Genomic DNA, 24941 nt, shown 5'->3' on the forward strand with positions numbered 1-24941 from the left:
ACAACATCTTCCAGTCAGCAAAGCCTTTAAACTTCACTCTGTGAAACTTCTGATAATTGGAAAGTAGACATAATGAAAGAATGCCACTAAGTATTTATTAACCAAGGTAAGTTGGCTTGTTCCAGTATCACATCTTTCAGAGACAACTACCTGGGTTCAAAAATCAAGCTAAGCTATAATATAGTTCCCTTGTATATTGTCTGAACTCAGCCATTTTAGTCTGTAAATATCATGGCTCAGCACAATGCCTGATTCTAGTTTTGAGGATGTCCTCAGTGTAGTAACTTCATTAAAATATATATATATATGTATGTATGTATGTATGTATGTATGTATGTATGTATGTTTTTGTCTCTTTTATAATTTTGTGTATTTTTTTCTTTCTCTTTTTATATTTACTTAATAAATAAGTAAATAAAGTAGAAACGTAGTACTGCAATCTAGTACTATATATCTGAGTCAGGGTTGACATCTACATTTCCACAATGCCGTCAGCAATACAATATCATCGGGATTATGGAAACAGAAATATCAAATGGGCCCAAACCACAAGGGCAGGATAGCAATGGGCTTTCCCAGGAAACAAGACTCTGCAGCCTTCCAAGGTTGCCAGATTCTGGTGGGCTTGGCTTGATACAGGAATTGGACAGACTTCACGGGATTATGTGCCCTAAAATCCAGAAATGGAAAGGAACGGGACGTGCAACAGTGGCTCATGTAACTGGAAGGCAAGTTTCGATTAGCCAGGCCAAGTATTAAAGGACAAGATTTGCCTCTGGCTTCCAGCTCAAACCTTGAAGAATCTGGTTGGAATTTATACTGCATTTTTCCAATAGGAAAATGTAAAAGGCCTTTGGAAGACTTCTGGTAGAATAGTGGCCAATACATATTAATAGAAATAAATAATCCAGGTTTAGTACTGGAGACTGTAGTCAATGCCCCAACTGTAGTTCAATCCTTAACACCCCTAAATTTAAACCTGTCACTGCTTGCACAAAACACTGTAGTACAAAATCTCATTTCCAGCGGTAAAAAAAATCAGATGCGATCTTTGTGTCAATAATGCACCAACTTGGCAACAGCATAACAGCAACGTTTTCCTCTGATCCCTCTATTTGCTTCTGTAGCCCTTCAGATTCTGAACAGATCATACCTCTTCTTTATCTCCCAAGCAAGATGAAGAGCCTTGAAGCAATCTTTTGCTCTTTTAATGTTTTCTTTTCCTGAATTTCCCCCCACCTTCTTCTCTGCCTCAAACCCTTTTGCAAATATTTTTGGAAAGTTTCCAGGATTTCTTCTCACCTCGCCCCTGTTTGAGTCTATACATATGTTCTAAAACACTTCAGGAGTTTAAAATACTCCATTTCAGTCTTCACGAATCCCTATTTTATAACAACTTCTGGATATCCAAGATGTTCCAGAAGTGTTTTTTTTTTTAAAGCTCTGTTTTCATAATACAAGACATTCCAATCTCTATACTGTCAATTTAAATCTACTCCTGTTCCATCAAGAACAGCGTGAGTTATACTGCGTAGCATTTTCTTACTGAACTTTATGAATTTGTATTGGTTAAAATTAAAGAAAAATCTTAGCATATTGGAACTTTAAAAACTGATGCAAGAGATTCATCTTTCTCAGCTTTTTATTTTTTAAATCTTGCGAATCGCACTGTCAAAGAACCTGGTCCTACCAAGACTGAAACAAACAGCTCATTTTTTTACAAAATGGACGTTTATATCTTTACGTCCACTCTGTTATTCCAGGTTTTGATTATGACACCTTTTAAGTACCTAAAACATTGCAGTAATACTACTGACAATAATTTTTATTGCCATAACTGTAAAACACAAAGAGAAGAAATAATTTTATCACCAGGAAAAATGTTATAAAAATTCAAACTTATTAGGAGGAAGCCCGTGGGGCCCTTTCACTGACTAGTATCTCATTCAAAAGGAAATCAAATCTCTCTTTACACAGGAATAACACAATATAATAAAATGTTTGCTTCAGTCAAAAGAAAATAAAATCTCTAATGCACTGGAGTAATAAGACTGTGAAGTGTGTGTTGTCTTAGTCAAAGAATATCTCAGCGTAGCCTTAACCTAACATGACTGAATGAGGATTTGAAACTGGGTCTACTCATTCCTGGTGCAGCACTGTAACATCTTCTGGTCCTCAGTACGGAGTTGAGATAATGGGAGCTGTAATCCAAAGCATTTGGAGGACACTAAGTAGGCATCCAAGTGAGACATATTTTTCCAGCAACTCTAGTGGGAAAGCTTTGCCCAGTTGTCTTGCCAGTTGCAACGCTGCCATCACAGCAACAAGGGCTTACTGCACTTCACCAGATTAAAGGTGAGCCATGTTCGTCCCAGGCTAATTCTGTTTATCACAGGCTGAAAAACTCTTGTAAGTCTAAAACTGCATCTACTATAAATGAAACAAGCAAGTTGGATACTTCTGAAAGAAAAAAAACATGCTTCACAAATAAAACTCGCTTCCTAAGGAAGTCTGACAAGCAAAGCTGCTTCTCTCTGTTCACCGAAGCATGTCTTGCCATGTTTTTACTTGGGAAGGCCTCTCTAAAAATTAGATTTAACCTGTAGGTGCTGGTGTGATTTTTCACCAAAGTAAGATTTTGTAACTTGAGCAAAGTTTTGGGTAAGTAAAATAATGAGTAGCAATGCAGAGTAAATAAAATAATAAGTATAAATGCATTCAATAAAGTATATATAAATAAATATTATCCAAAAGATAAAATGTGTAAGGTTGGGTTGGGACACATCTGAGACCCAATCTTTCCTGTTTATCTAAATTAGGCAACCAGTGGTTTACCCTATTTCCCTGTCCCCAAGCACAGAAGACAAATTCCAGTGCTTATTCCCTCCTCTATATCCTACACTTAAGTATAAGGTGAGCACAATTATTCTATGCTGCAGAGTACACTGGTCTTCCATTGTGAGTTGTCTACAAGAAGTAGAAGAGGTGGACGAGGTGCTCAGGTTGTCTGGAATGGGCACATAAGTTCATAAGCAGGATGCAGCATGATGTTCTTCAGAAAGAAACCAGAATATTTGGGTACCACTCTACTAATAGAGTAAGTCTTTCATTCTACAGCTCTCTAAATCTCTTGGTGCTGGCCAATTGGCAAGGGCTAAAGGCTTTGCACTGTGCAACACCTGAAGGGCACCAGGTTGTCTACCCAGACCTAGCAAATCAGTCTCTTTTAATTTTTCATTAAATAAATGCAACTTAGAAATACATACTTTGGTTGGTTCATACTCATAAATATATCAACAGTTATGTGCTTTCATAATTCAAGCACTTTCCTCCCCCCCCTCCCCTGCAAAGGCTTTTAAATTACTATTGCTATGTCAAGTTCACATATACAAATGAAACAAAATTTATTACAAACTGAGTTGCTATACAATATAACTTTTCTTTAAAGAGAAAAATCCATGCATTCAGTGACCGGCATTTTGGTGCACTGCATCTCCAGCTCGGCTTAAAAAGAGAGTTAGCCATATTGCTACAAACTCTGCATGCTAATTAGAGATGAAATGCAACTGAAGCATTTACTGATTTTGTTTTTTTAAAAAAATCTTCATGAAAAGTTGTTTGCATGTTCATTAATTACAGTTCTTGCGACTGATTGTGGTACCGAAATGTCAAGTAACCACGGACAAATAATGAAATCAAAATTAAAATTATAAAATGTAAATGAAGCGATTTTTCAAATCTGAGTATAATGTTAATTGAAGTTTCTGGAAACGGAACAAATTTGACTGTCTATAGGTCTAGCAGATTCAATATGTTCAAAAAACCCTCTACGGTGCCACACCAACTAATGAAATCAGGAGAGAAATACAAGGGTTCCATGCTGACAGATCTACCATTCATAAATTCCTCCTCCAGGTGATTTATGTGCTGTAGCTGAACCCAAAAAAAAAAAAAAAGCTTGTCCTCCAGACTGGAGCCTGGATGCTACATTTGTTGTAGGAGAAACAGATTAAGTGGTAACAGGAATCTTGCCAAAGGGACGCAAAGAATCACAATCCTTCCAGCACAAGCAACAGAGCAGGAAAAAGTATCAAATTCACATGTGTAGGACCAAAGAAAATAACAAACATAACTGAAGAAGATGTGATTTGCTGTTTGAGCCCCTGGTTGGCACTTACTTCTTTCTTTTCTGATTTACCATTACTCAATAGGCAAAAGGTCAAGGTTTATATAAAATCTTACATAAGTTGCCCATGACTTTATTACACTCCAGCACCTACAATATGATCAAAGTATCATTTTGAAGCATGTTTTAAGTCAGTGTTGTCAGCTGGCTGGGTGGGGCTGGCTGGCTGGGGGTGTCAGCTGGCTGGCTGGGGAATTCTGGGAGTTGAAGTCCACTCATCTTAAAGTGGCCAAGTTTGGACAACACTGTTTTAAGTGTTTCAATGGATTCCTATCCATTTATTTCAAGATCCGTTTGGCCAATACTCCAAAACCCATGTTACAATGCAAGGGTGGGGGCTCACTTTAGACCTGAACCAGGAATTTCTCAAAATTCAAATCATTGTGACGTCAGAGCTTCCCCTTGAGGATGACAGTGAATCTCTCTGGGAATGCAAACACACTCTTGAGCTTAGCAGTGGAAGATTCAAGGTCAAGGCAGAGGCAGGTAAGCCGCTGTTACTGCCAGTGTGAAAGCAGCTCCAATAATAGGGAGTATCTCCTATTTCAGAATCTAGGAATCTAACCATATGTATATGTCAGCTCCAGGGTTTAAAACCTGCATTATTTATTTATTACATTTATAAGTTGCTTGACTTGGTCCTGTCTATGAGCAGCATACCATATGAAGCAATTTAAAACAATAAAATACAGATAATAATAAAAAAAACATCTGGAAAACACAACAACAACATTCAAAAAAGCAATTGTCCCATAAGGAGCCTGCCTGGGGGAAGACTCGGATTTTAAAGGCTTGTTTAAATAAGGTCAGGATAGGGGCCAAATAGATCTGTGAGAAGATATTGTTCCAGAGAGAAGGTGCTGCTTCATCCCATCACTGTTTAATTGATGGCTCCCGGATCATGCTAACTCCGCTGGATTATATGGGATGGACAGAAATTATGAAAGACAGATGGTCTTTTAGACAACCAGGTCCTATGCCATGAAGTGCTTTATAGGTGACAACCAGCACTTTGAATTGTACCCTGAAGCTTAATGGTAACCAGTGCAGTCCACAAAGCAGAGGTGTTACACGGGCATACTGAAGCATACCCATAATAGCCCATGCTGTTGCATTCTGGACCAGCAGAAGCTTGCAAGTGGTCTTTGAGGGCAGCCCTGCCTAAAGCACATTGCAATAGCTTAAATGACCAAAGATAATTAACCGTTTTAAGCCCCTCCTGGTCCAGGTTTAGGTGCAATTAGCACATCATGAAGGCCTTTAAATTTGTGTGAAAGCCTCCCTGGCCACAGCTGCTACCTGCTTCTTGAGTAGGAGTTGTGACCCCCAAATTACACACCAGTCCTAAAGGGTAAAGTGCAACTGCATTCATACTAAAGATGAAATATCTCCAGATCTGGGTGGTCTAAGAGGCCTGAGCCTCTTCCATTCCATCTAGACCCATATAGCCTCCAGATACTGGGACAAAGGCCTTGACACCATCACCTGGTTACCTGCATCTTTGCCTCCCACTCTTAAGCGGTAATTGACTTTTTTCCACCTGTTTTTCAGCCCTGGATGCTGACCTGAACAGTGTTCTGTTAACAGTCCTCTTACCATTCTGGCCTTGCCACTCTCAGCTCTCATGCATGGTGGACAGAGGTAGAAATGCTCATAAAAAACAAATTGTGATGATACACAAGCCACTAGCTGGATTCATACATTGCATTAAGCCATAAGAGGTTTTATCTGGTTCTGGCTTAGTGTGTTGTATAATCCAACAATGTGGTTTGCATACCATTGCTTAGCACAATGTGCAAAATCAGTTACTGTGTTTCTGATTCTTTACCGCTTTGACAACATTGTTAAAGAACCAAAAGATTATTAAGTTATTTCAGATGAAGTGTGATATACAGGCTAATCATTTAAGTATAGTGAGTAATGGAAGTACAATTCACTAGTCTTTTACTAAAGCTATTTGGTGGGATACCAATAATACAAAATCAAGAAATAAGTCATCTTAATGGAGATTGACGAGCAACCAAAAGGTATGGATGATAAACAGGAAGAACCAAATCTTATTTGGATTGTCATGAAGAGTTTAACTAAAGAACAGATGTAGATACATGTCAACAGCACTGGGAATGGTTTCACCAAAACCTGACTTGAACCGAGTCACTTCCAGCATCATATTTATGATAGTTTATTTTATACTGGCATCATTGGACCCTCCAGAGTTTCCAGAAAAACTTCATCCAGACTGTGTTTCAACTATAAACTGAAAACTTCCTACTGCTCATTGAAAGATGGAGTACAGTGGGATGCCAACATTATTAGATTTATATACCACATTTCATTCAAGAACTCAAGGTGTATCTTGGCCAATGTATCCTAAGTGAAATACTGTGATTTAAAAACCAGAGAGTTTGTGTGCACACTACACACTGTGCCAGATTATAGCCTTTGTTCCACAACAAGATAGAAAAGTAAGAATGAATGAAGATCAGGGTATTAGGTCTAGTCATTTAGCAATATAGACGGGTTCTGAAGTTGCCCACTCCTGTCTTAGAGCAATGACCATGTGAACTTAGGTTAGGAATTAATTGTAGTAACCCAGTGGATACCACTGTGAATAACACTGGCTAGGGATGATGGGAACTGGCATTCAGCAAAATCTGGGAGACTACTGCCTATTCTTGGTCTTGACTCAATGTTTGGCATCTATTAATTGTTTGGAATATATTAACACAAAAATCCAATTTAACTAAATAATCAAACAGAAAATATTCCATAATTTTGCTTATTATAACATCTTTTTGATCTCACTCATACAGGACACAGAGAAGAAAGAGTCTCTGATGCTGATCTTAAGCCAGATACCAGGTACGTATGAGATTTTGAAGCAACTGAAATGTCTTCAGATTTACTAAATCCATTCCCTTGCAAACTCATCAGCTATACACATACCAAAGAAATTCATATCCAAATTTTTTGAAACTGTAAGAAACTGCATGGCTGAAACATTCACTCCCAATAAAACTTTCATACCACATCTGGTGGACTTCAGAAATAATATTATTGATTATGGAGACCTCACATTTTCTCACTGAGTATATTTGCACAACATGATAAACCATGTTGTGGTTTGGCTTCCTATGCTGTCCAGACTCAGACCATAGGTTAAATTGTGGTTAGGAATACCTTAACCATTATGCATGGTTTGTTGTAGGTTAGCTTATCTTATCTATGGTCCATCAAGCTGTGGAGTCCTCTCTTCTATTGGATCCATTAAGCTGTCTGAACCCAGAGTAATGGTCAGGAGCCCTCTAGGAACATGAGATGCAGAGAGTGATGGCAGAGATGGGGCAAAGCAAAGAAGAATTATTTCTGTACATCTCTGCCACCCCCAGTGGGCGTGTGAGAATTAGCTTTCCAAACAAAAAGTTTTATACTAACCCATTGCTTTAACTATGGTTTGCTGAATAAATCAAAATGACTTGGTTCATGCATCACTCTAAGCTACAGACCATCATTTAAAACCATAGTGGCTGAATTCACAAAAAATCCTGTTATACTAAATATAATGCACGGATCAAGTCAGATGTAATTTTTGCTTTTTCAACATGAAGATATTCATATATTAAAATTGAATCAATTACTTAATCCTGATTATGATTTAACCATTTTTCAGCCACAACTTGTTGAAAGGTGCCCTCTGGATCTAGTTCTTTGGACTAGACAGTCCACTTTTCATGAAATCTCCAGTGTTCAGAAAGGAAAGAGGTTTTCAAAGAAGAAACATTTAATAACAAATCAGTTAAAGTCACATGAGAAGACCGTCATCAGCAAGTTCTAAACTTCTAAAAAAAACTTGGGTAAACATTTAAACTTGGAAGTAAAACTACAATCTTCAAGTCAAATTACCACACTTAATTTTATTAAGAGTGTTTGTAATTCATTGTGCAGTTCCACTGCATCATTTCAATAAACATTTAAGTAAGTCTCAGAGTGCCACATTTTGGAAAATATACTTACAGATTTATAAAAAATGATAATGCATTAATGCTTTTTGACAGGCAAAGCAGATTGACTGAGATCTAATTTAACTAGAGGGTTAGGAAACATAAATTGGGCATCTTCTCACAAGTCATTACCAAACACCTGCTAGTCTGAAAGATGTGCAAAAGTGAAAAAATCAGAGCTCTGTCCATATAGCAGGCACCGATCAGATTTTGAAGCCTAGAATATAAATAATGCTTCTTTTGCTTTGCAGAATGGACTTTTCTGTCCCAGCAGGATACAAAGCTGGACATTTCACTTATCTCTCTTGATTCTCTTATCTACAGGCAAAACACTCCTTCTGAAACCACATACTCTCTCCAAAAGTACAGCATATTTAAAATGCAGTGTCATCAGCATCTTTGTTGCATTTAACATTATTGAAGTTACAAATGCTGGGATAATACCACTGTATTATTGGACTTTGCATCTGATCCATTTTTACAGAGGAATTTTTAGATAAAAGAAAAAACCTAGAAAGACAGCTTTCTCCCTGTAAATCTAGTGAAGATCATTTCTTCTCCTTCTATTCAGTATTTATAAATAAAGTGTTCTGGATGCAAGGGGAAAAAGGGCAATTAAAACAGACTGTGATACGGAACAGATCTTCCGTAGCTCTATCCATCAGGGAAGACACAAAACGAGTCCCCTTTCCTTTGCCCTTCTCTTGCTGGAAGCAGCAATGCCAATTATGCTGAAAAATGAAGTTACTTATCATGCCCTAAAGTCAAAGCGTGTTACACCCAGACTCTAAGAGCTGAAGGCCCTAGATTCTCAAGTCACATCCCAAGGCGAAAGTGATGCAATGTTAGCAGAGCTGTTAGCTAGATTAAACAAGGCATTTTTGCAGGCCAAAGCGCATCCTTAAAAAACAAACAAACAGATAAACAGTCCAAACTACCCAAGTCTGCAAGTTCTGCTGGATCGTAGAAAGGAAGTCAGTCGGTAGGAAAGCATGCATCAGATAGTCCAAACCCTTTCACTAGGGCAAATCCACAATGAGACATGCACCAGCTGACTAAGATTCCTGCTTACATTTTTCTCCCAGCTCCTTCTCCTCCCCCTCTTAATGCCACCCACATGTCTGGCTTTTCTGAATGCAGCCAGGTGTCCTCCTGATAAGAAACAGGAAGTGGTTCTGGACCACCTCCCAGCCCACTCCTCCCTTCCCCGCACAAAAGGTCGCAGCCAATGCTCCTCTTGTGCCCTAATCCTCAAGGCCAAGGCAGGCCAATCAACCAACTCCTTCCTCTCTTGCAGAACAAAAGGGACAAGGGACAACACTTCTCTCTTTCCTTCCCAAATCTGATCCAAGGGAGCCATTCTCCACTCTACGCCACACACAAATGCACACGAGGTCTGGTTTCCTTGCAAGCCCAGTGCCAGGACCTCTTTGGAGGGAGAAAAGGAAGCAACCAGCTATCCCAGTCCAAGTAATCACAGCTGCCCTTTGGAAATTACCTTCTATGGGAAAAACATAATAACCCAATGCCCTCCCTCGGCATGGGAAATGACTCACCCTCCGCTCTCCTTAAGTAACAGCAATTCCACTGACATTAACACTTTCCTTCTCATCTCCATTGCTCTGAATGTGTAAAAGGTGGCCAAAGGAAGCAAGGGAAGAGGGAAAGAGGCCAACTTACAGAGGTGTAGTTGCTCTTCTGGCTCCGGATCTCCTGTTCTTGGAACTGCAACCCCGCCAGGTGTTTCTCCAGGGCTTCCCAGTCCATAGTGGGCAGCTGAGGCTCCTGCTCTTTCAAGGCATTCCCTCCCAAGGAGTTCTCCACGGGGCGGAAGGCAAGCAAAGAACCTCCCTGCTGAGCTCTCTGGAGGCAGGGGGCTTTGCTGTAGCCCCCACCCCCTTTGTGTCCAGTCCGGTGGCTGGACGGCACCATGTTGGCATTGTGCCTGAGGTCCAGCAGGTGACGGTGAGGCTGGTGAAGCTGGGGAGGGGGGTTGCTGCTGGGAGCTGGGGGGGGCATGGTGACAGTGGGGAGGGTGAGGCAGGTACTCCTCACCTCCTCCAGCTCTTGGGCTAAACTCCTCCTGGTAGGGGTGGTTTTGGCATGGCAGCGGGCATAGTCCCCATCCTCCTTCCACACATCAATCACTTTCCTCTCGGCGGGCCCCTGGAAGTCGTCCTCCTCGTCGACCTCCTCCTCCCCCTCTCCTTCTCCTTCTTCTTCCTCCTCTTCCTCCTCCTCCTCTGAGTCCTCCAAAGCAGCCAAGTCCAGGCTGGTAGGCGACGGGGAGGATTTGCATTCCGAGCAAGGAGTCACTTTGCTGGAACTGGATTCGGAGCTGGAGCGGCTGCTGCAGGGGTCGCTCCCTAGATCCATGCCATCCTGGAGAAGGAAAACGAGAGCGAGACCGAGAGCATTATAGGGAGGGAGGCAGGCAGGCAGGCAGGGAGGGGGGAGCGGGGCTGAGAGACAGCGAAGACAGACTTCTTTTTGTGCTCGGCAGCAGCTGCTCAGGAGTGCCCAGCCCCACCAGGCACAGCGAGCACCAGGCGCTCCAGATGCTGCCAGAGTCTTAATGGAAGGGGGGAGGGGAAGGAAGGCGGGAAGCCCCCGCCACTTCCCAAAGTTTCCTGCAAAGCCCCCACCCAGGCGCGGGGACCACTTTTCCAGGAAGAAGAGGGGAGATCTCCCATAGGAGAAGGGGTAGGTGCCTCTGCTCCCCCACCTAGACACCCATCGGGCACAGCCGCCCAGACGCCTCTGATGAGGTCGCCTGATGCGGTCGGGGCAGGAAGCGGCGGCGGCGGCGGCGAGACAAACGCCACCAACAGTTTCCACCGCGCCGGCAGCAACCCTGCCCCGCAGCGGCCCCGGAAACTTCCCGGCTCCTTCGCGCCCAGTTGCGAAGACGGAGCTACGCCGGTAGCACAGAAAAGGAAGCGGGCGGGCGGGGGGGAGGGAGGAGAGTGGAAGAGCCGGAGAGCCGTCCCCACGTAAACGGCGTAAAAAGAGGAAAAAAAGTCAGCGGGAAAACATCGCCCCCTGCGGTATCGCCGGAGAGAGCCCCGCCGGAGAACTGCACGCTTAGCGCAGAGGCAGGGCAGCGAGGGGGTGCGTCGGGGTGGCGGGTCAGTTTGATCGCGCTCCTCCCCCCTCCCCCCTCCAAATTCCAGAATGCCACGCGTTGTCGCCCGCTGGGCCCCACCCTTGTCTCCGCGCTGGGGTGTGTAGACACAGCAACGGGTTGGGTTTTGTGTCTAGGGAGGGCTGGCAGCTCCCCCCCCCTCTCTCTCTCTCTCTCTCTCATGGTCTCGAGGGTGAAATACCGATTTGAGCCCCTCTTTTTCTCTTCGCATCCTAGGTCAATGTCCTTTACCCCATGGTTTTTACTGCCATTAAAATCAGTAGTCCAGGAAACAGGCGTGTCTGTGGCAAAACCCTGAACAAAGTGTTGGGGTCATCCTTCAACGGATTCGTTTTGCCCCCCGCAATGAAAAGTATTAAGTATCCACCTGAACGTTTCCAAGAGAAGACCCTGCTTTGATCGGCTTCCCTCCATCCATGTGCTGCCCCTGGCCGAATCTCCCGTGACCTCTCTTAAAAAAAAGTGCTCGGTATCATTGGAGTTAAAGAAAGGCGGCCTCTGAACATATGCAGAATGCTTTCCCCTCCTGGCAATCGAGCAGCTGCCAATCAGAGGCAGGGTAGCTTTTATTACTTTGGGGCTGACATCGTTAAAGATGACCCAGGCTAGGGCCTCATAAGCAAGGAAATCCTGTTGTGCATTTATTTGCACCTTCCTTTCAGACACAGTGAAAGTCTGCAAGAGCAATGGGAACTTTTCAGCTTTTGGAGAGCAACTCATATATTCCCTTCCTAGGGGCTTTAATTAAAGCAGTGGTGTTTCTCTTTTCCTTGCTCCACACTAAGAAGAAAATAAGTGCCAGTCTTTGAGCCCCTTCCATTAAGTGACAGATGTTTCTTACAGATGGTCTTTATTTTGAACTCAGAAGAGCAAGTTCCCCCCTGATTCTCACTAATATTGGTATTTCTGCAGCATTAAAAGCATTTCAGCTGTATACAGAAGAGAGGCTAGCTATGTATGGAAAACCATAATACTGTACACGAAAGCTAACTTTCTTCTTGGCACCAAACAGAGGATTTGAAGGCCTGGCTCTTCAACCAGCCTTTGGTGAGGGTGAGTGAAGCCCCCTTGGATTGGGTGGGTTTGTTTCTTTTTCATTCCTGTCCAGCTTTTATCATCTTTGCCATCATTTATTCTTCTATGTTTGTCAATTTGTGTATGTGTATTTAATGTTTTTACCTGTGAGCTGCCCAAAGTCATTGGGAGTTGGGGGGCAAACAAATTTTAACAGCAACAAAAACAACAATAATAATATACCTACCTATGAAGAGAACAAGTCACAGTGAAGTCAAATGATATTAATAAACATACTTAAGCTAGTGTTGCAGAATTCTTTCTGATTTCTGTCATTATCCCTGCTTGAATGTCTTCATAGATGAGTCATATTTTGGCACCTTGAATTCAGTTATACCTAACTCAGCCCAGCAACCTTCAGATTTGTCGGTCTGCACCTCCCAGAATTCCCAGCAGTCTGGCCATGCTGGTTGAAGCTTCTGGGAATCATAACAGGTCAACACATTTGGAGAACACCAAGGTAGGGAAGATAGATTGAATACTAAACACAAGGTAGTTGATAGCTGACCTTTCCATCAATTTCAAAATATGAAGAACCCTGCAGTAATTGAACAAGGACTCCTTTTATGCACTATGATTATGTTTGCGCACCACACTGAACCATAAATTAGCTAATTACCTGACTATAGGATGATGAGGTTAGAAACTACCTATTGCTTTCTCCAGTCTTGAACTCATGATGGAGTTGGAGAGACTGTAATCAATTTTCTTGTCCTGGGGGGTGCATCCTGAGTGCCAGGGCTCAGAAAGCACACAGCTAATACCACTGGCTTTCATGTGTCTCTCAGATAAATGTATAGCACAATCTTATGCATGTTTACTCAGAAGTAAGTGCCAGTGTGTTCCATACTTGCTTTTAAAATGGCAGTCTTACCATTCATCCTGTATATGGCTACTCAGAATTCAGTGTGACTGAACACCTAGATATGTGGTTACAAGGCTGTAATCTATATATTCTATATAATAGGTTAACACTCATAGAAGTAAAATCAATTCTTCAAACAAGTCACAGTTGAAAAAAAATCCAACTACCTCTGAAATAATAATAATAGTAGTAAAAGAGGAAACAAAATTACATCCCTGAAACTTCTCACCATGAAGCTCCACTTTCCCCCACCCCCAAAACCATCTGAGGAAATGGATGAGCTATGCAAGAAACCCAGAAGGTCAACAGATTCAGACTTCTTATAAATCAAGGGAAGTTGCACCAAAGACATCTTTGTTGATCACAAAACAGCTGCATAACTCAGAAGCTGCTCTCAACAGGCAGACACACTTGTAACATTCTGAAACTATACAACTGAACTCTAATATATTGATCTCTGTCCAAAAGTAGCTGGTAGGAGGAAATGACTGTGACTACAAGAAGAGGTAATCATGGTGAGGTATCATTAAGGCTGCAAACATAGGGAGATCCTCTCCCTAGAAGTCCCAGTGATATCAATGATAGATAACTTCTGAGCCAATGTGGTGTAGTAGTTAGGTTGTAGAACTGGAACTAAAGAAACCCAGGTCTTGTCCACCTGCAGCCATGGAACTTCACTGGGGGATTTTGGCCCGGTCACTCTCTCCTGGCCCAACCTACCTCCCAGCATTGTTGTTCTTGGAGAACAATAGGAGGAAGTTCTGCGCATGCCCTCTTGAGCTCCTGAATGAAGGGCGGAATAAAAAAATATATGTATATGATTGCCCTGTAAACAACATGCGTATTGCAGCTTTCATAGGCTGATAGCCGGCACACCACATGACCCTAACTTCAAAATTGCACATAGTTTACATTTTGCTGCTCAAGATCAGTAACTGGTACCATATTCTAGGGGCACTTCTGCCCTATCACTACTTCTGCTCTCAAATCTCTCAAAAGCAGTTTGCCGATCTCAAATCTATGAAACTCACAATGCTTCATACAGTCATATGCAATAAATGAATGGCAAGAAATCTTGGCAGTTTCTATGAGGAGAAAGTGAAGAGATATCCCAACTACCTTCCCTTTGAAAGTTCTGAAACCATACACTGAACTTTACACTGGATTTGGTTTCTGAGTAAATGTCCAAAATACTGCATTGTTTATACTTTTCTAGAAAAGATATATGCTTCTAGTTATATCCTGCCTTCTTTTTATCTGGGAATTCAAGGCTGCATACACAGGGATTCCTGGTGATTTCTAAGATTCCTGCACCATGTATCTTCAGACCATACCAGTTTATAAAACACACACACACACACACACACACACACACACACACAGAGTATATGAAAGGCAAATTAGTATCTCCTGACAGAATCATATCAGTCAGGTTATTCTTAAGTGATTATCAGGCATGTATCTGAATTATACACACTACCAAAATATTCACTAAAAGAGTTATAGCTGGATGGAGTATCATGTCCTATAAATATAGGTGAGAGTTTATGATAGCTATCTCAAGTGGGAGAATCATCTAGCTGATCTTATCTGGGTCTGGAAACTAAGCAACATCAGACCTGGTCAGTACTTGGCATGGAGACTACCAGGAAATACCAGGGAAGTAGAATAGATTGGAAAATTGAAAAACATCCTAGAGGAAGACAGTGGTAAAGCATTTCCATACGATTGCCAAGAAAACTCCATAGGTAAGTCCATGAAGTCCCCTCAAATTGAATTTTATTACTAAAAGGAGACTTTCTCTTTTTTTCTGGCAGCCAGAAAGAGACCATTCCTGCTCTGCCCTGCATTAGAAGTGATCTATACTATCAGTTTTCCACAAAGTTAGCTATATGTTTTCAGGAATTAATAGATTTTTACCTTTATTGTGATGTATGGAATGAATGCCATACCATCATGTTCACTAACATAAAGGAAGGTGTGGCAGACCGGGAAATTTATGCCTGAGCAGCTGTACTTGAGAATAAGCTTCAGGACTTCTAGGATCTGGGTGCCAATCGTTTGGCTTACAGCAATCAAATCAAATCAAATCAAATCAAATCAAAAGAAAACAAAAATGAACTAGCCAGTTGTGGAGTCTCATGTATGGAATCCTTTATGACATCAATATAAATTTAGAGGTTTCATACAGTAGCAACCATGTATCTCCTGAATTCAATCATAAAACATTGTTTAGATAGATTAGGAAGTGCCAATGTCATTATTGAAGCAGTGTATGGCATACATCACACAGACATGCCCTTTGCTACCATGTGAAAATATAACAACATAAACAAAACTAATGGCTGGCATTCTCACCCACATGCATTCTGATTAATGTGTGTGTGGTTTTTTTTTACTAGCCACAATTACTTTTGTGAACTAGCAAGCCCACTATGGTGATCAATTTGTGAGAGTATCCACACTCCATTTGGTCTTTGATACATTTTGGCAATATGGAAATATAAAAAAATAAATATCCCTGCCACTCCAGAAGGTTGTGCAAGAGAGAGGAAGAGAACTCATTCAAATCTGTAGCTATACAATTATATTCCTTCAACCTCTTCTCTGCAATATGAAATTAATATTATTGGTTCATCTTGCCTGCAGCAATTTAGACAGAATGCTAAACTGGTTTAGTGTTCTGTGAAGAAGGTACAGGTCCATAACTGTGTTCCTCCCCTCCTCTGATATGCTCCTGAATGGAAGCTTTTGCTCACATTTCAGTTAACTGTGATTTGCCATTATGCCTACACTGACTCAAAGTATGGTTAATGTTAACTATAAAATGTGGAATGCATGATTAATAACATTATTAAGCATGTAGGATGGAAAATGATGTACAGGGAATCTATTCCCTGTAGTCCTATCTCACTAGTCATTTAGAGCTCTTTGATTACAGGAATGATCCAGTATATATATTTACTTTTTTTTGACAAAGTCCCTCTCCAAAGGTTCCTGGCAGCCATGAGATAACAGGAGAGGTCCTCTTATGAACTGTTGTAGCTGTTTAAATAACAGGAAGGAGATAATAGAAATCAGTGGTTAGTTCTCACAGTGAAAGGTTATAGTATAACAGCCACCCCCTGCCTTAAGTAATTTATGAAACTGGACTAGTGAGGATGCTTGATGGATCTCCAAAGCCAGGACATTCCATAGTGAGAAGGTTCCTGAATATGCCCCCAAGAACCTGACGTTGGGGGCATATTGAATTAGACCACATCCAATGGGAGAGTACATATTTGGAAAGAAATGGTCAATAGACATTTGGGTCATGTTTAATCATTAACAACAGTTAACTGGGAAAAGAAGCAAAACTTTCCAGTTTCCTTGCAACCACTCTGGAGGATGAAAAAGGTAGGGTGGAAGATGCCCAAGCAATAGTCTCATGTAGAGAACCAAACTGATGTATGTGATTTGAAGTGTACTATGTAATGGGTACATATTTGTGATGGAATGGAATTATGAAGGCCAGGCTGAGGGAGATAAGCGTTTTCTTAGTTCACTGAAAGAGCGTGGGAACTACAAGAGGATGAGGCTGGCACCTCCCTGAGGAATTTACAGTGTTGTGGCTGGCTGGTTTGGGAGATGGGGTTTCAGTCTGGGAAGATTCTTGCTAGAGGTTGTAGCTAATAAACATAGCTGAACTGATTTTGCATTGTCTCTTGGAGTTCCTTGGGCTAAGCCTGACAATATTACTTGTAAAGACTCCTGAAAAACATTCCTAAAAAAATCAACATACAAGGAAGTTAATTCTGATAGTCGCACCCCAGTTTCATCGGCTTCAAAATATATTCCAAAGCACATTAATGTTTTTATATAGGCTTCCTGTGAAATATCATTAGGTTTCCTATTTTTTTAAAGTGTAGATTTTGAAGGAATTTTAACTCTGTGGATATTGCATACAGCTGCACTAGAGGATGTAAATATAAGTACCTCCACATAATTATAAGTTTATACTAACTTTGTGGTTTATCCAATTTTTTAAATTGCAACTAATTACCAGTAGCCTATAAATATCTTAGTTAAAAAGCTAATCTGCTTTATTATGTCCTGGTTCACTGAAGCTTGTGCTATTGTAAAATTTGCAGTCTTCAAAAAACAATCTTACAAAGGAAGGCTTTCCATAATGTATATTTAATCAACTTTCAGTTTCAGCAGAAACAACACTTTCAATGTTTCGTTTGCAAAAATAAAGCCATGTGCTCTAACAGACAGTATTTGTCAGGTTTAAATGTGTTGTCTGTATTTATCTTGGAAATATAAAGTTTATTATGAATAAATAGAAAGATGGACTGTCAAAAGACATTGGACAGCCCACTCTGTTTTTCTGAACTCATTGCCAAGCCAAGTGGTTTCTTTAATTACAGTAAGCAAATTAATTAGATTTAATTAATTAATTGGGCTTGATGAGCTGATGAAATTTATTGACATTAAGAATGTCATTGTTGTAGCTATTTTAAACCTTAGTTGGCATTTGAAAAATGGGTTAGACTTAAAAACGAGTAGTTTTATTAATCAGTATTTATTTATTCAATTTATTTGGCCACCCCACCTGCAGATGCAACTCTGAGCAGTTAACACTGGGTTCAGACTGACAAAAATACTCTCAAAACAATGGAGATAAAAACATAGCATGTCTGAGCTCAGTCTTAATTCCAATAATCCCTGAAGAAAGGCTCACCTAGCAGCCAGGCATAATGCTCATGAGAGAAACCAAGTTTTCAGTCCTTATGAAAGGCTGGCAAGAACAATGCCATCCTAATCTTAGGGGTATGCTGTTTCACAGGGTTGATGCCCCAGCAGAGAAGGCACATTTCCTGGGCCCTTCAGATGGCTTTGTTCAACAGAAGGGACCCAAAGCACGCCCATCCTGTTGGATCTTGTGGGGTGGTAGAAATCATCAGATAGGCAGTCTCTCAAATAATCTAGTCCTGTGCCATGAAGGTCTTTATAAATCATAACCAGCATCTCAAATTGCACCTGGAAGCCTAGTGAGAGTGAGGGTATCTTGCAAAGCAGTGGTGTTGCATGTGTGTACAGCAGTGTACCTATAACTACCTGTGCTGTTACATTTCAGACCACTTATATCTTCTGAGTGTTCTTCAAGGGCAGCGCTGTGTAAAATACATTGTAGTAGCCCATACAGGAGGTGACCAAAGCAAGAATGACTGTGACCATGGCCTCTCAATCCAGTAACAGGTACAATTGGTGTGCACGCTGGATTTTTGAAAAAGCTTTCCTGGCCACAGCTGCCAGGAGCTCTTGGGCAGGAGCTGAGAGTCCAGGAGGGGTCCCACATTGTGTACCAGTTTTGTCTGGGGGTAGTGCTACCTCAACCAGAATTAATGATGAAAAAGCCCCAGATCCTGGGGACCCTAAGCGGTCTTACTAGAGTTAAGCCACATTCAGATTCCCATAGTCTCCAGACACTGGGAGAAAACACTATCCCTTGGTCAGCCAGGGGTAGATGTATCACTGAGTGTTATCAGCATATTGATGGTACTTCACACCATGCTGATGGATGTTTTCAGACAGCACTTCACATAGTTCTTAGGTTCAATTTAAAGTGGGTCTAACATTTAAAAAGATCCAACTGAAAAGTCAAGAAAATACAGAAATCCTGGCCCTGCCCATGGAGCCTACCACCATTGCCTCAACCCATCATTTCAGATATCACCCTTCCCCAAAACTTTAAGTATGGCTGTGGCCCATGAAAATATGACCCACTTTCCTGGTCTTAACAAAGCAAAGGAGACTAGCAAGGAGGGGTAGGACTGAGTATAGATACTCATCTTCCCTCTTTGCTTCCTATCTCATAATACCTGAATAGGTCCACTGCTTGATCAGGTTGCCCACTTTCCCTGTTTCCGAGATTCCTGTACTTACCTACGGAGGGCTAGACTGCAGTAGCACTCAGACCCCAGTGTTCAACTTAGCCAAACATGGCCCTGATTACTGACAGACAGGAAAGACGGTACGAAGTAGAAGCTTGGGAGGCACTTTTTAAGCATTCCTGTTTCTATTTGCCTCAGCTTTAATATCCAAGGATGATGATTTTAAAAAGGAATAAAGGGGTTCTGAGTTTGTAATAGTTGTTCTTTTATGGTACTATAAAGTCAAATGGTTTCATGATGCTACACTTAAAATCATTTTTGGAACACTATAACACTAATTGCACGATCTTCCGAATCTGTTTATAACATAAAGCAAATGATAGTCATCGGCACATTCGCACGTGCTGTAGGAAGCCACTTGACTGCAATTTGTACTCTGCAATTTAAAGATGGTTGCTTTATTTCTAAATTGTCCTGTGTCTTTATCATGTTACAGATTTGAAGTAAATGTTTAAAATATAGAATACAAAGTTAAAATACAGTTTATACTCATTTATTCATGTAAATAGTTTTTTTGAAAGCTTTAATGAATAATTCCAATAATAACTTTAAAAAAAATCAGTGAAAGCAAGCAGTAATAACAAAAATTAACAACCAGTCCAAAAAATACTAAAATCAAATACGCAGCTGAAAATAACAACTGGGAATCATCGCATTCCAAACACAATACAATACAAGAAGCAACCCAAAGGAACAAGGGACATTCACTCCAGGGCTTTCCTAGAGATTGCAAGGATGGGGCTGAATGTGACCAGGATGATGCTACATTTCAAATTGTGAACCCACTGCTGAAGGGATCCTGTTTCAAAGGTGGTTAAGGTTCCTCTGCATACATAGGAAAGAGGATGTCCCTTTTTCAGTTACAGAGAGAAAACAGAACTGACTGGCAAATCCAAGGCAAGACCATATCTTCCTGGATCATCAGCACTGAAATTCTAGGAAATGTAAATCCCAACCCACAGGAGAATAACAGGTTAGAGGACGTTGATGTGGAATGCAAATCTGGGCTTTTTCTCTGGGTAATATCAGTAGACTGCATGGGCCACCACAGGGGGCACGAGGTGGGGTCAATAATATTATTTGTGGATCTTTTTGTCAGTGGCTGGTTCTCTGGAACTTAGTTACCTTTTAACTAAGGAAGAGAGGTCACAAAGGTTTTGTTTTGCTCCTTCACCTCCATTGAAGACAAGAAGTCTTGTGTGGCTAGGACCTTTCATTTCTCTTAGTAATAATCCTGTTCCATCCCTCAAGCAAACAAGCAAATAAAAGAGAAAAACAATAATAAAATATTTTCAATGTACCAGGGAATGTGTGTGAAAAATGTAGAGAACAAAGAGAAACCTTGTGGGATTAATAAGTTTGAAAGTATCACATTTTTGTCTTCCACAGATAAGTAGGGAGCAGTTGGGTTTTCAAATAAACATTCCTTCATATTTTCAGACATATAACTATTTTCAAAAAGAATGGGACTATTTGAGACATTTCAATACAATATTATTTTCACTCCCCCCATAATAGCTACAGAGAATCTATTTGTCTGCTTATTGTTTGAGTAATGTATGACACCTAAATTACATAATACTAGTAAGTAATAATAATAATACCTAGAAAAATGTACTTTTTGGACTGACATTTTTCTTAACTGATACTAAAGATGGGTAAAAGCTCTTTTGGAATGCATTTGTACCAGTATTAAAGTGAATTAAAGTAATTGATTTATAGCTGTTAACTATTTTAAGCATTTGACTTGCTTGTCATAAAGTTTGTGGTTTCCCAGATGTTTTTGAATTAAGAGTTTCCAGCAACCCCAGAGTTTCCACAACAAACAAGTGGCCACAACATTAGAAACAACAGCTATTGCACCAAGCTATTCTTGGACACTCCTTCAAATGGTGGAGAGTTGGGGGGGGGAGGGGTTGTGCCTTAGACCACTGGCTTTATAGCATTAAAAATATAAATACAAGTTCTTTTAAGTTTTAAGAAGAAAATTGACTTTAATTTTAATGAAGACCCTTCACTTCTGCTAAGCTGAAAATGATTAGATCTCTTTGTGGTTAGCTATCTTTTTGTCATCCGCAACATGTCTTTCTTCTATCTAGGTCAATATTTTGAAGAACCCAAGCTTCTGACATTTGTCCAAAGAACTTTCATTTCCTTTGAACAGTTAAGATCTTAGTCTCAATGAAGCAATATATAATGTTGACAGCAGTATTCTTTCAGTCTATGACACACATTTATGCTTTAATGACAAAAAATGAAGTCTCTGGGAAAAAAAGAAATCCAGATTATCGGTTGGCACAGTGAAAGGGAAGGGTGAATATGTCTCTGTTAATTTTGCTAGACATGATCATAAGTGAAGAGGATAACTTTCTAGGCCATGGTCTGAAACAGGTAGGACAACTTTGCTGAGGAGTCAAACCAATGTCTGGATAGAAGAACTTACATTTCTCTGCATATTGCCTTGATGGTCAATATGGCATAGTCATTAAAATGTGTTGGACTTACATCATGGAGATCTAGATTCAAGCTCACACTCAACCAAGGATCTCATTGACTGACTTATGGTCACATTACCTCACATCACTTTACCTGACAGAATTATTGTAGGAATAAAGTGAGCAGAGACCCTGAGTTGCACAGCCTTTGCTTTGAATAGGAAAGGCTTGGACATAAATGTAATAATGAAAAAAATAAAATAAAATTGGAAATGAATATGAAATAGCTATAGATCAATCTAAAAAGAGAGATATTTAATGGAATGGAATAAAGAGGTTGATGACAATGTTTGTAGACTTTCATATGAAATATCAGTGGAATGATATATTAGAGAATTGTAGAATTTGGAAAGGGCTATTTAGCCACTGTATCCATTCCCTTGAGAGCCAGTTTGGCCTAGTAGTTAAGGCATCTGGCAGAAACTGGGAGACTGTGAATTCTAGTCCCGCCTTAGGCACAAAACCAGCTGGGTGACTTTGGGCCAGTCACTCTCTCTTATCCTAGGAAGAAGGCAATGGCAAACCACTTCCGAAACCTTGCCAAGGAAACTGTAGGGGCTTGTCCAGGCAGTTGCCAGGAGTCAAAAACTGGCTTGAAGGCACCAAAAAATAAAAAACAAAAATTGATTCCCCTGCTCAATCTAGGAATCCAAGACAAATGGCTCCCCGGCCTTTGCTTGAATACTTCCAATGAAAAAGAGGCTACTACTTCTTTGGGTAATTGGTCCCATCATTGAACTGCACTTATTAGGAAGTTTTTCTAGCATTCAGTCAAAATCTGCCTTCCTGTACCTTGAATCTATCCTTCTATGTCCTGTGCTGCAGCATTTGAAAAGTGCTCTCATATTCCCCATCAATGCTAAACATATCCAGCTCCTTCACATTGTATCTTCATCATTTCTAGTCACCAGTTGATCCTTACTGCCATTTTTTTGAATCTGTTCAGCTGCACCAAATCCTTCTTAAAGTGTGGTGGTACTCAAGAGGAGTCTAATCAATTCAGAATTCAATTCTGAGATTTGGAAATTATCCTTCTGTTGGTACAGCCTAAAACAGCATTTCACTTTTTTGTACCTGTAAACTACTTTTCCAATGTGTTTTTTGTTTCCTGAGTGAAGACTCTTGCAATTGTCTCTGTTAAATTTCATTCTGTTACTTTCAGCCCATTTTCTAGTCTATCAAGTTCAGTTTGAATTTTATTTCTGTCTTCTAGAGCATTAGCTATCCCATTCTGTTTTGTATCATCTGAAAATCTGATAAACATTCCCCACATCTCTTCATCTAAGTAATTAATAAAAACATTAAAGCACAGAGAACCCAGGATTGATCCTTGTGGTAACCCACTTGATACCTCTCTCCAATTTTATGAGGAACCATTGATGAACACTCTTTGAACATAAATTTCAAGCCAGAAATGTACCCATTTAAGTCATACTATCCAGCCCACAATTAAGTAGCTAATCAGCATGTGATGGAGTACTTCATCAAAAACATTGCTTTAATTAAGATATGTAATGTCTGTAGCATTCTCACACTCTATTAAGGAAGCTACCCAATAAAAAATGAGATAACAATAGTCACCAGACTATTCTTGTTCTTGGCAAATCCATGCTGACTTACATTGCAGTCATAGTAGTCATCCCATCAGATCTCTATTATACGTATTAAATCATATTTATCTTTCTGTACTAAGAAGTCAAACTCAGCTTCTTTTGAATAATCAGAGCATTAATATGTACAGTCAATTATATAAACCAGTGTACTTTCTGATTTTCCAAAGATTGGTTTAAGAAACCCCATTTTAGCAACACTCCTGCTTTTTACTCTGTAGAAGTCTATCTCAGGTCCTTAATTCAGAGTTTTTTGTTTCTATCCCACCCCAAATTTAATTTAAAGCCCTGAGAATCAAGCAAATACTTTGTAATTTTTTTCCAGCTGGTATAGGTTTTATATTTTTTGTGTATGTTTTTATTATTTTTAATATTGTTAGTCACCCAGAGTTATGTGTGTGAGACAAGCAGCCATATACATACAAAAATAAAATAAATTTTTTTTTACTAATTCTTGTGAACTTTGACCCTCTTGGGCCAGCAGTCCATTATTTGTATAACTTAAGCATAGTCTCAGAAACTAAAACTCTCCCAGCAACACCATTTGCATTGTCAGTATTCTTCTTTCCTTTTGTATTCCTATTTCATGGGCTGGAAGGATAGATGAGAATATTGCCTGGTCCCCCAAGGTCTTCTGAGATTTTTAAACTCCATGATGATATCATTGAAGCTGTTCTTTTGCTTCCATGTATTTTAACAAATAGAAAGCCAGTGGACTTTAGAAATCTTGGAAGTTGTTCCTTGTGCCTGCCAGACAGCACTCTTAATGAGCCAGTAGGTCCAAATTGTACAGGTAGTCCTTGCTTAACATTCACTCATTCAGCGACCGTTCAAAGTTACAATGATGCTAAATGAGGGGAACTTACAATAGGTCCTCGTAGTTGCAGCCCTCGCAGTGTCCCTGCAGTCATGTGATTGTGATTTGGGTGCTTGGCAACTGACTCATAATTACAACATTGCAGCGTCCTGCAGTCATGTGATCGTCATTTGCAACCTTCACTGCAGGCTTCTGACAAGCAAGGTCAATGGGAAAGCCTGCAGGAGGCCACAAATGGCAATAATGTGACCGTGGGATGCTGCAACTGTTCAGGATTCACCGAATGATGGCAACTGGGACTACCAGGACTGCCAGTGTAAGCCAGCCCAGTTACGTGACTTTGCGCCTTATGACCACGTTGCTTAGCAATGGAGTTCCTGGTCCCAATTACTGCTGGTAAGTGAGGACTACCTGTATATATTTGTTTCAGCTCATTGTAACAGAGTTATCAGTCACTATGACTTTTTACTTTGACTTCTTATAGGCCACAGTTGTTCCTCTTCTAGAATTTAGGGTTCCTTTGTCTTGCTTTCTATTCTGCAGTATTTGCTTTACTTACCCTAGATGCTCAGAGCCTGACAACTGTTTTTGAGTTCTACTGGTGCAGAATTTCTTCTGCATCTCCAGCTTCTGATTTGTAGATGAGTGTATATGCATCTGACTGTCACTCTATCTCAGCGTATGTTCTTCTTGCATGCCCAGGTGTGAATACCTTGTGGGATACTGTGGTAGGAAAGTATAAAGCAAGGATAAAGGGAAGGTAAAATAATAATGTTTTCTTTTCCCAGAAAGCATAGAGAGTCTTTTCTAAG

The 24941-nt window shown here is 40.4% G+C and overlaps 1 protein-coding gene across 4 annotated transcripts in view; it reads right to left on the reverse strand.

The window, feature by feature from the left end:
• Positions 1–24941, reverse strand: part of SCHIP1 (schwannomin interacting protein 1) — a 142410-nt gene that overhangs the window by 91038 nt on the left and 26431 nt on the right. For 2 of the 4 annotated variants that reach the window (XM_007432838.4, XM_088132283.1), the window contains one exon: positions 9868–10569. In XM_007432838.4, the coding sequence (XP_007432900.1) occupies positions 9868–10569 (702 nt within the window). Of the gene's footprint in view, positions 1–9125; positions 9201–9867; positions 10570–10912; positions 11053–24941 lie in introns of those variants that run through there. The other 2 variants (XM_007432839.4, XM_088132282.1) reach the window with 2 other exon arrangements.

The sequence above is a fragment of the Python bivittatus genome, unplaced genomic scaffold (genome assembly GCF_059951505.1).
Source record: "Python bivittatus isolate LINGU-HERP-01145 unplaced genomic scaffold, Pbiv_v1 ctg000980_np1212, whole genome shotgun sequence".
Taxonomy (NCBI): Eukaryota; Metazoa; Chordata; class Lepidosauria; order Squamata; family Pythonidae; genus Python; species Python bivittatus.